The sequence below is a fragment of the Euphorbia lathyris genome, chromosome 2 (genome assembly GCF_963576675.1).
Source record: "Euphorbia lathyris chromosome 2, ddEupLath1.1, whole genome shotgun sequence".
Lineage (NCBI taxonomy): Eukaryota > Viridiplantae > Streptophyta > Magnoliopsida > Malpighiales > Euphorbiaceae > Euphorbia > Euphorbia lathyris.
This window is the reverse complement of record NC_088911.1, coordinates 128,696,403-128,708,761: the sequence shown is the minus strand read 5'-3', so window position 1 is coordinate 128,708,761 and position 12,359 is coordinate 128,696,403. Positions and strand designations below refer to the sequence as shown.

The following is a 12,359-nucleotide window of genomic DNA, read 5'->3' as shown; positions in this document are numbered from 1 at the left end:
ACAAACAGAAAAAATATGCACATTCAATTTCGATTAAAAGCAAGTTAGAAGAACATATTTGTCAAAATTCATTTTCATAAAAGCTCAATCAACCTAATAAAACGACGTCTAAACCTCCTAATTAATCCAAAAGCAATAGCAATAGAAAACAATAAGAAACCAAATGAATTTTGATTGTCGTCATCGAATTTTTTTTGGAGACAAGAAGGTTTGATGTCATCGTCGTTTAGCAGCTCTGTTAGATTATGGTATAATTACAGGTTTATGGAAAATTCAGGGATAGTTTTGTGGGTTTATTTGATTTAAGGGCAAATCTGTTTTTCCGCGAAAACACAGGGGCAAATATGTGTATTAACCCTAAGAAAAATTATGCTACAAAAGTAGTTTATTAATAGTTCGGTTGCAAAAAAAAAAAAAGCTCCATACGTACGTGCCTTGAAATGTTATTACATAATTCATATAATAGATTAAAATATATTAAAAATGAAGTTTTTACTTGCTCAACGGTAAAACTTGTCATCTCTGGTATAAGAATCGCATATATCCCAACCTTGATCGTTTTAATTTTTCAATGTATGTGCAACACACCTCCAAATGCAACTTATTTTTTTACAACTAAATGATTAATTGACTACATTTTGAACAAGTTGACTGGGTTATTAAGATATTTTTAGCAAATTGAGGGATCCATGAGAACATTTTAAAAGTTCAGGAAGCCAATCAATCTTTTTGGACAAGTTCGGAGAGCAACGATGTATTAAGCTTTTTTATGGTTTAGGATATACCACGTGACACATTTCATTATATCATCCATAAAAATAAGATATGTTCAATATGACCATATCATACCAAATTCATTTGGTAAGTCACTGATTAGATAAACACTACTATATATACGAAAAGTTTAAAATAACCGTATTAAAATCAAATGTAAAATATAATAATTTTATTGAAATAAATAAAGTTTGATGACTTTTGTAAAATAAAACCTAAACTTCAGTGACTATTTATACATTTTACCTCATTTTCTGATAAAACAGTGAAATATAAGAACAATTACTCAGTTTCATGTAAAGTTTAGAATATAATTAACGCCTAATACATCCTTAGCTTCCTGAATTTGTGCAATTTATTTTTTTAAACTTTGCAAGTGTCTCGCCGGCTCTTTGAACTTGATTATTTCATATTGCCAACTCCCTGAACTTGTCCATAAAAGTAGATTAGCTCCCTGAACTTTATAAGTGTCTCACCAACTTACTAAACTTGTTTATTCGGTAACAACTAAATACAAAAACCATAATACAAACTCTCTATTTCATTCATTCGATTTCTCAAACCTGCAACACTAACTCTTATCATAAGTTGAAAGATAGTTGAAAAGAAAAAATTACCTCTCGATTAGATGAAGATGTATCTTTAAAATTTGGGTTTAATAGGTTTTTATATTTAGTTGTTACAGAATAAACAAGTTTGGGAAGTTGGTGAGATGTTTATAAAGTTTAAGGAGCTAATCTACTTTTTATGGACAAGTTCAGAGAGCCGGTGATACGAAATAATCAAGTTCAAGGACCTGACGAGACACTTGTAAAATTTAGGGAGTAAATCTACTATTTATGGACAAGTTCAATGAGCTGATGATATATTATGCCTATAATTAATTAAAAAAATTAAAATATAAGTCTGAAAATTAATTATATTGAGAAAGAAAAAATTAGGGATAAAATATAAATTTAGTTTTATAGATACAGAAAAAGCGGATTTACCATCTACATATAAAATAATACAATTTTAAACTTAACATTAATTTCAGGCTTCATTAAAGAGAAACAAATCTTTTTTTTTTTTTTTACGTATTGGGCAACCTTGGCGCAACGGTAAAACGTTGTTGTCGTGTGACCAGAGGTCACGGGTTCGAGTCTTAGGAGCGGCCTCTTGCCAATTAAATTGGCAAGGGAAGGCTTGCTCCCAATACACCCTTGTGGTGGGACCCCTCCCCGGACCCTCGCTCAGCGGGGACGCGTAATGCGACCGGGCCGCCCTTTTTTTTTTATTGGGCAACCTTTAACTTCCTGTGTTTTGGTCACCAAATAAGGTTAGAAATCGGATATTTTCTATTAATAAAAAATCATCTTCCGTTAAAGAGGCTTGAAACTACACCATCTCGTAAACGTTTGTACATAAATCGTAAATCCGCTCTGACTAAGTTTGTGACAATTATAGAGCAAAAGAATGAGTATAAAAATGAAAATGGGTGAGGCATCACCAAAGATGAAATGATTGAACCTTACCGTTCTAAGTATGGGAGGCCATCCTTATGGGTTGCTTGCTTCTATTTTCTGCTGTTTGGCGTTGGATATTTGGTCACTATTATTGTCATTTGCATTATTTTGCAAGGAATTTATTGCCGAGTCTATCTGAAATTCTACATTAAATATATTATAAGAAAATAATATAAATTTTAGTAAGTAAATCAATAATTTCTTTCACAAGTTTTGAATTGAAATTATCAATTTTACCTTTGATATTTTGTTTACATATAAAAAGCAAAATGCTATTTTATTTTTCATATTTGTTTAAACAATTATTAGGTGAGTATGATTTGGTATGAGATACTCCCTCCATTCTCAAATAAGTGTCGTTTTAGATAATTGTTTTTGTTCTTTTTTAAGTGTCGTTTTCGTTTTTCAATAAAATTTAGTATAGTTTTTTGGTCTAAACATTTAAATTTTGTCTTGATTTATGTGTTTTTTAAGCTTTCAAAGTTTCATCTCCAATCATTATAGGAGAAAGAATTTTTATTTAGTTAATCCATGTAAATTTATTAATTTAAGTGCATATTAATTGTGTTTCTTAATTTGTGTGAAAATTCTAAAATGACACTTATTTAAGAATGGAGGGAGTATTTAAAGAAAAACGATAGGAAATAATTGTTTTACTTATTAAGCTTTTTTTTTTTTTTTTTGAAATGAAACTCAGATTTTATTAATTACTTGAAAGAATATCCTGATTGATTACAACGACTAACCACTCAGGAGTAAAAAATGAAGAAAATATATTAGCATTGGAACGGGCCTGCCGGACAACTAAGTGGGCAGCCCTATTCGCTAAACGAGGAATAAAATTGATTATAAACTTGTCATTATCTCTGATATTATACTACGACAGTCGTTTAATAGTGCTCCAAATTCGGATCGATCATGGATTTCAGCCTTTAGCCCTTGCAATATAGTCTGCGAATCAGTCTCAAATTCCATGCACTTCCAATTCAACTCCATTACCCATAGCATTGCGTTGCGGAGAGCAATTATTTCTATCATTTTGGATTCCTTTATCCCGTCTAAAATGCCACTGTGATACGTAATAAATCTGCCTTGTGCATCCCAGATTATAGCTCCTGTTCCGCTCTGATTTGTATCCACAAAATTAGCTCCATCAACGTTGCATTTAACGAATTCAATTTGCGTAAGCTTCCAATGTGTTCGATTAACAAGGCGCGGAACAGAAACAACAGTTTCGGTTGGCCTATGAGCCAAATCCCATTCCTGCAAATGTCGGCTTGCGTTCCTAGCTGTTCTTCCGGCATCGCTCGTCTTTCCTCCAAATATTGTCATTTCGCTGCTTCCATATTGCATACAACATGCATAGTCGCTTCTCTCTTTGATCAGTATCGTCGTTCCACCCGAGTAACAGCAGCCAACTCGTCAACTTTTCTTCTGGAAAAACATGTGGTGTTAAACCAGCAGCTCTCCAATAGCCCCTCGCGAACTGACACTGTCCAAACAGATGTGCCGCATCCTCCATTCCTTCATCGCACAACACGCATTCAGTGGCTACCTGTATGTTGCGTTTTGCAAGTTCCACCAGCGTAGGCAAACAGTTCGTCCCCATTTTCCAGGCGAAAGCTTTTACTTTTGGCGGAACAACACTATTCCAAAGGCCCGACCATCCTTCAATCGCTTCACAATCATTTGTTGTACCATTAATGGCTCTGTAACCTGACTTGGAGGTGTAGTTGCCATTTTTCGTGTAAGCCCACATTAATATATCATCTGAGCTTCTCACAGGTGCTACAATCTCACAAATTTTTTCTGCCTCATTTTCGCTGAAACAACCAAAGATTCTATTTCTATCCCATAGATGTGTTCCAGAATAAAAAGATTAGTTACAGTCAAGTGTTCCAGTCCTGGGATAATATATGAATTGATAGTAAAATTTGGAATATTTGGAACCCACAGATCCTTCCATACATTAATTTTGCTTCGTCTCCTACTCTCCACCTAAGTCCAAGATGTAAAATATCAATTGACCCCAGACGCTCCTCCAAATAAAACTAGGGTTATTGCCTAATTTGGAAGAGAGAAATTACCGTTTGGAAAATACTTAGTTTTAAAGATCCTACTAATCAGCGGTTGAGGGTGTTGAATCAATTTCCATCCTTATTTTGTAAGCAGTGCAAGATTAAACATTCTGAGGTCCCTAAAACCCATTCCGCCTTGATCCTTTCCTGCACATAATTTAAACCAACGAAACCAATGAATATTCCGTTTACCATCAGTTTTCGAATCGGACCAGAAGGAGTTCATCATCTTCTGTAGCTCCTCGCTAATTTTTTTGGGAAGCAAGAATGTGCTCTTATTTTTTTAACGGGGTAATGTACATGTAGATTATTAAAATGAGTTTTGATAATGGATAGAGACCAAACCCACTAAGCCTAGCTCAAAACCTTCAAACAACTCTATATAAATACCCTCAAACTCTAATAGAAAGGTATGTTTACTCTCTCCCTATTTAAGACTCTCTCTATACTCATTACTAACTTGTGTGTTGGAGTGTTCCGAGGGACTGATCCCAGCGGTCCTTGCTCAGACCTCTTTAAAGCCTGCAACTCTCGCAACACTTATAACACCATTCGCTAGTCCAATGACTGTGATTTTGCCACCGCATGAAGTCGAAGATCTGTCAGAATTCAAAATACATAGATTTCTGGACAAGTGTGCATTGGGCGGTGTAATGGGAGGCAACGTAACTTTGAGTAAAACCCTTGGTACATTGAATCATTGACACCCGATTCCCGAGGGACTGAAAAACTCTCAGACTCAACTTCTACTCAGGCACGGAAGATTCCAATGACCACGTGGCCTCCTTCATGAAAATATCAACCTATACTAAAAAGACGAAGACATAATGTGCAAAATGTTCCTCACAACCCTCTCGGTGAGAGCCCATGAATGGTACCGAAGTCTGACACTCGAATCAATCGACTCGTTCGATCTTTTGAAGGACCTTTTCTTGTCCCGATTTGTAGTGGTCGCCAAGTTCAGAAAGATAAGCTCATACCTCAATAGCCTCTAGCAGCGCCCCACCAAGCCGCTCAGGAACTTCCTCTCAAGATATCATCATGCCTCCCAAGTCAAGAGCCTTAATTTAGAAGTCGCCCATGACGCCCTAGCAAAGGGAATCTCATGCGAACCGCTGAAAAAAAAATGCTTCAGAAAATTATCGTGATCCTTCGAGTAACTTATGGTCATGGCTCAAACTTTCATCTGCTACAACAATTGCGACCGCCTGACAGGTCACAAAGAGTCTGAGAAGGACAAGGCTAAACGCGAGGAAAAAGGAAAACAACCCATGGATAAAGACTAGATAAAAAGCAAGAGGGATGAAGCACCAATGCATTATCAACCGTGACATGAGATGACCACGAGGACCCCATATCCATATCCAAACTGGATCGCTCAGCATGTTGAGAAGTGCACTACTCAGAGCGAGCCATTGCCTCGCCTTGCAAAATCGGCTAGGGGCATAAATCTCTGCTAGGGAAGGCTTCGAAGCCTCAGATAGATAAGGAGAAATATTGTAAGTATCACAAGTCCTTCAACCTAGAACTTCAACCAGCTGCAAAAGGAGATCGACAAACTACTCAATCAAGGTGCGCCACCTAGTGCGTCACGCTAGACAGATATGGCCCATAGGTCTCGAGACCTGGTACCGAGATGAAATCCATGTAATCCAGGAAGGAGCACCCGCCCATGGCAGAACGTCAACCATCAATCGGAAGAGGACGACAACAGGCGAGGTGCAACCACCATTATGCACTGCACATTCGGAGACTCTAGTAGTCACTTTAGCGACCGCAAATTTCAACATCCACCGAATCTTGGTGGACATCGATGGTCGATCAACCTGTTGACCTGGAAGGCCTTAAAAGCCATGAAATGCAACACCGACAGACTCCAAAAAGGTACCTTCCCTCTCGCTGGCATATCCAATATCGAAGTGCCCATCCGCGGGACAATTTCACTACCCAAGAGATTGAGCTCACAACATAATGGGTAGTAAGATTGAGCTCACAACATAATGGGTACTAGTTAACATCCCCTAGCCTATAATGCCATTCTAGGCCGACTGCTCATAGAAGTAAAGTAAAAGTTGAGTGACCATCCGTGTAATTTCGGGGTTTATGTTTGTTTTTGGATTCATTCCCCTCTCCCTCAAAATAGGAAAAGATAAATGATTCATTGGGTACTGTAATTGTTTGTCTGAAACAAGTGGGAGCTTTCTTTTAACAGCAGTTATGGCGAATCTCTCAATTCCAATTCGCCCACATTTCGGCGCCTTTCTCTCTCCTCCAACTCACCACCTTATCCTCTATCTCTCTCCTCCTCCTCCTCCATGAATAAAGTACTCATCTCATCACAGACCAAATATGAATAAAAAAATGTATGATATTAATGCAATTTGCAAAATGGAAGCCAAATCTAAATATAAAGGAGTATTTTCTTTTCATCATGCTACCTTCCCTAAGCAGACGAAAGCATCCCCATCTTCCCTATTTGGGAAATTGCGTGCTTTCTTTGCTTTTACCCTTCCTCCTTCCGCGCTTTCTCTGCAGATCTATCATCCATTAACCCATTTTCTCCATTACTCATGGAAGGGACGACTACAGCCCCATCTAATGGCAGATTAGGTTTTGGAAAGATGGGTTATGGGTATAAATTAAATTCCCTTTCCCCCTTCCTTCTTCCTCTCTTCTTTGTTTTCTGTTTTTTTAGTTCTTTGATTGATTTCGAATTTTGATTTTCAGATGCGAGCATTATAGGAGGAGATGCTTGATTCGAGCTCCGTGCTGTAATGAGATCTTTCCTTGTCGCCATTGCCACAATGAGGAAGCGGTATTGATTTTGATTTTCAGCTCTTATTTGATTTAGATTACAAATTCCTTTGATGATTAGACACTTAATTGTTGATTTTTTCCCTTTGTTTTGATACATTAGAGCATGTTGAAGAACATCTATGATCGGCACGAGATCGATCGTTCTGATGTCAAACAAGTATGTTAATCTTGCTTTCTTTGTGTCTTTATATGTATTGTATTGTTGGATTATGAATTAGCACTGATAAGATCAATGGGATATGTATTTATGTTTTTTCAGGTTATATGTTCAGTTTGTGACACAGAACAGCCGGTGTGTAAGCTTCTAGATTTATAATTTGATCTTTCTTGTTCCAATTTTTTGTTGCCTAATACATCTCTAAGTTGGCTTCAAGTTGGCCATAAATCAGATTGGCCTCTGAACTATGAAAACGTCCTATTCATCTATTGAAGTTACTTAAAGCGACATGATTAACCGTTACAGTAGCTAAATGGACAAGTTGATGTGCTTATTATTTTAAGAATTTTTTAGGGGCCAATTAGTAGCTTTTAAGTAACCATTCAACTACGGAACCAGAAACAAACACTGTGTCAATGGATGAAATATGTTAAAAAATACATGTTTTTTTCTTTTTTAGATTAAGGGTTAGTGACGGGTAATTCGGTCATGATTTCGTCAAGGACACCGTGTTCCTTCACCATTCTGAATAGGGTAGAAGTACCGATGAATTTGGCGAGGGAAATCTTTCTGTCGATAATTTTAGTTTTTTTTCTGTTTCTCCTCGGAGTGGGGGTTGACGGGCGCTCCATACCTCTTGTTCCTCCATTCTGGGGCTAATAGGTCATTTAAGTAAATTTAAAGGGTCAATAGGCAACTCTAAATAAGTTAAGGAGGCTAATAAGTCGTCTCAAGCAAGCTTAGAGGCGAATGGGAGATCTCTAAAGTTGAGAGAGCCAATCGGATTGTTTGGTCAAATACAGGGAGTCATTTTATATAAGCCTTTCTATTTTCTTTGTGAACTCTATTCAATTTCACTTATATTTCAGGTTGCTCAAGTCTGTACAAACTGTGGTGTCAATATGGGGGAATACTTCTGTGGAGTCTGCAAATTCTATGATGATGATGTAATTTGCTTCAATTCATAGAGATCTTGCTTGTTTAATTCTTGGTTTAAGGCCAGTAATTGATGTTAGCTTTTCGTAATCTATGCTGCAGATAGACAAAAAACAGTTCCATTGTGATGACTGTGGAATTTGTAGGTAATTGAGCTTGCTTGGTTTTAATTATTGGGCTAATTACACCTATCACCTCTCCATTTTAGCCTTACTTTCTTCATGGTCAATGAACTTCAAAGTTTTGAAGTATAAAAGTTCCTCAGAAAAGAAAACAACTTCAAAATTGAAATTTTCAATTATTAAAGTTGTTAAAACCACAGTTCTCATGAAATCAAGTTTCTTATTTTCCAAATCACCTTTTCTTTTTTCTTTTTTGAGCTTTCTCTCTAAACAACCACTTTATCTCTCGTAACCAAATAACACTTAACTGATCTGAAACAAAAAATTTCAAAAATTAAAATTACTTAGAATATTATTTCCATTAGCTCTACAATGGATAGTTATTTGCTTTGGAGTGGTCAAAGGTTAAGGGGATGTTTATGTTAGTAAATGGCAAAGTTCTGGAATTTTTATACCCCGTTTTGAAGTTGAGGCCCATAAAGAAAGTAAGCCAAAGTTGAAGGATCATGGGTGTAATTTACCCCACTGTTGTTAATCAATTGACGAGGCTAAATTCCTATCTACTGTGGTTCAAAACAGAGTTGGTGGCCGTGAGAACTATTTCCATTGCCAGAAGTGTGGTATGTTTGCACTATCTCATTCCTTTCCTTTTCATCTACTTGGAATCTCATGACTTGTATGATCTGTGCATCTTGCAACTATTTGCTGTTAGAGGGGACAATTCATGTAAGTCAGTCGTATTCGTGTCGTGTCAATTATTGGATTAGTGCCAAATGAGTCAAACACTAACCCAATCCGAAAAATTACTACCTCTATTAATTATGACACTAAAAATGTAGGAGCATATACCAATACTTCTAAGTATTTATGTTAATTTTTAATTAGTAAGTTATATGACCATCCAAAAGTTTGATCCACGATCTATTTAACAAACTCTTAATCCGCTTATATCATGTTGAGTTCATGTAATATGTTCATAGGTTCGCGTATAATTTTACTATCTCTATTGTAGATGCCATGTAAAAATATGGAAAGTTACAGTTGTATTCACGGGTAGCAGTTGTAGTTTTATTACTTTTATTAAGTTAGCATGTAAAAACATGAGAGAATACATAATAATTTTAAATGTTCGTATTCTTTTTGAGTTAGCAAGTCAATCCTAACCTAACCAAAAATTTGTGTGTCGATTTCGTATTATATCAACCTAAAAATGATCTATTACATGATTAATAAAATACTAATCTACTAACTTTACGTTGGTTCATATCGTGTTATCAGGTCGTGTTTACACTAACTTTGTGCAGTAATTGTGCAGGTACTTGCTATTCAATTAGCCTTCTTGATAATCATTCCTGCGTGGAAAACTCTATGCGTCACCACTGCCCCATATGTTATGAGGTCAGTGTTGGGAAAAAGTCCAAATTTGGCCATTTACTTGACATAATTTCTCATCTTGCTCCTTGCTTTTTAATCTTAGCATATTTGGTCCTTGTACTGTCACAATTTGTTATTTAGACACCTTTATTTCAATTCCCATCTATTTGGCCCTTTCTTTTATTCCCCCCAAAATATGCCTTTGATTGACAGTTTTGAAATGCCCTAAAATGTAATTATATGGATCAACTTGACAAATTGTGCCAAGTACAAGGACCGATTTTTATCTTTTACCTCCAGTATTATATTTGATTAATCTCGTGAAGTAATTTAAAATAATTATAATTATGCAGTACTTATTTGACTCGTTAAAAGATACTACAGTAATGAAATGTGGACACACCATGCACGAAGAATGTTTTTCTGAGATGCTTAAGCGTGGAAAGTAAGCCCCTTTCATCTTCCTTCAGTTTCTTATTTTTCCCAGCTATCAGAAACGGACTAAAAATGTCATATCACTTATCACCCTTTTGTCCGAAAACTAGTAAACACATTTTCTGGAGATGCCACATCATCAAAATCTTGCCATGTGGATTTTTTTGTTCCTCGAAAAAATTGTTTAGTGGTTTCCGGATAAAAGGACTATAAGTGAAATTGAAGCTAAACGACAATGGTTTTCTGGCTAAGAATTTAAAAAGGATAAGTTACAAATTTAGCCTTATAATTATTGGGAAGAGCAATGTCAAGAAGCATGAATATAATTGAGCTTTTAATCCTTGTTTGAATACTTTATTTTAACTTGGATTTGCAGATTTTCTTGTCCCATATGCTCGAGATCAGTGATTGACATGTCCAAGGACTGGAAAATAATCGATGAGGAGGTACACTTCAAATAAAACTCGTTGCAAACTTTCTACAAATTTTGAAAAAATTACAGAATCATTGATTATAAGAATGCTTGCTGTGTTCTCAGATTGAAGCAACGGTCATGCCAGAAGATTATCGTTTTAAGAAGGTGCTTTCACTTCATCCATCTTAACATCTTTAACACAGTAATACTCTTTTGGACATGTGATTCAAACACTCTTTTAGCGGATTGTGGAATTGTTAGCATGTCACTACTTGCAACTTCAAAGTCATTATTTTAACATATCACCTGACACATGGATCACCACGTTAGATAAAAAAAATTCGGGATAAAATACAAATTTAGCCCTATGATTGAGAGCGGTTTTAGTATCAACGTGCAAAACAGTGCAATTTCAAGCCTAATTAACAAAAGATGAGTTCTGTTTTCCCCTCCAACCTACAACGTTTTGGTCACCAAATAAGGTTTGAAATTAATATCTTTGTTAATAAAACAAACATTTTTTCCGTTAATGAAACTTGAAATTGCACGGTATTCTTAATGTTAGACTTAAGATGGTATTGTTTTGTACATGGAAGCTAAATCCTCTCTCCCCAAATAATCATAAAGACTAAATCTAAATTCAGACCTTATCCTTTTTTCTAACAACATGGTAACATACCATGTCGAGCCTAAACCATATCAACTCCATAATCAACTTTATTCTAACCCCTAAAACAAAACAATCAAATTCGTTTAGTTTAACTGTTTTAGTGGAACAGTAACACGTTGGCAGTTCCACATGTGTTAAATGGAGTTTGAATCACATTAAGTCGAATTAGCATTTTAGTTGACAAGTTTGATGGCTGATTATTGATCTTTTCAAGATTGCTTGAATTAGATATAAACCGAGTGACAGGGGCCACGGGGTTCATCGACCCCTGTACTTCGTGGAGATTTTTTTTTTTTGGATTTATCAAATTATCAACAGCAATTTCGGTTGCGGGTAATCTCACTTTGTTCAAAATTTGTAATGGATTTGACATCAGTGACAGAATCTCCAACCGAAATTCTTCGTTTCCGATGCTCAGTCCCCAAAAAAATATGTAGTTTTTCACATTTTTTCATCCATAAACCCCCAATTATTTGTTTCTAACTCCACCGCTAGAAATATGATGTCTAAAAACGAAAAGATGATGATTTGCAGGTATGGATTCTATGCAATGACTGCAATGACACAACAGAAGTGTACTTCCACATAATTGGGCAAAAATGCAGCCATTGCAGATCATACAATACTCGCACCATAGCTCCTCCTGTTCTTCCTGAATGACATTTTTCTTTACCTTAATCAGAGCCATATAAAAAGGCATTGAAAGCTTGCATTCAAAATTATAAATCAGATGGGGTGGTGGGTTCATTGGAAGTGCATAATCAAAGCATTTTTTCAATGATTATATGCCTGCTGTTACATTGATTATATATTCATATGATTACAGTGTAGAATTTGCATTACCCAAAGGTGATTCTTTTATTTTCCAAATTTATATAGAGCCCAGTGTTCAACTAAATTCTGGGTTTTCATGTAAACATTACTACTATTTACATACACAGCAATCCATTGGGGGTGTTGTTTTGTTGTGGATTATTATGTATGATTGTATAATGTAATCAAATGGTTGTATTGAATAATGACTTTTCTCATTTTATCAACTCAACTCAATTGGATTGTATTTTGTTTTTGGATCA

The 12,359-nt window shown here is 35.8% G+C and overlaps 1 protein-coding gene across 1 annotated transcript; it reads left to right on the top strand.

Moving 5' to 3' along the window:
- Positions 1-6,577: 6,577 nt before the first annotated feature.
- Positions 6,578-12,359, top strand: LOC136219917 (E3 ubiquitin-protein ligase MIEL1). Its single transcript, XM_066007502.1, has 12 exons — positions 6,578-6,989; positions 7,085-7,172; positions 7,275-7,331; positions 7,434-7,466; positions 8,201-8,278; positions 8,370-8,413; positions 8,969-9,009; positions 9,705-9,787; positions 10,117-10,208; positions 10,575-10,644; positions 10,737-10,778; positions 11,818-12,359. Exons 1-12 carry the CDS (start codon positions 6,928-6,930, stop codon positions 11,941-11,943), a joined length of 816 nt encoding a protein of 271 aa, XP_065863574.1. The 5' UTR covers positions 6,578-6,927; the 3' UTR covers positions 11,944-12,359.

What these genes read in the sequence shown, in the direction of transcription:
- LOC136219917 (XM_066007502.1), top strand. Translation starts at nt 6,928, where the DNA reads ATGGAAGGGACGACTACAGCCCCATCTAATGGCAGATTAGGTTTTGGA. An exon ending in ATCGTTCTGATGTCAAACAA is followed by an intron (nt 7,332 to 7,433) that starts GTATGTTAATCT and finishes ATGTTTTTTCAG; the next exon opens with GTTATATGTTCAGTTTGTGA. An exon ending in TTTCCATTGCCAGAAGTGTG is followed by an intron (nt 9,010 to 9,704) that starts GTATGTTTGCAC and finishes GTAATTGTGCAG; the next exon opens with GTACTTGCTATTCAATTAGC.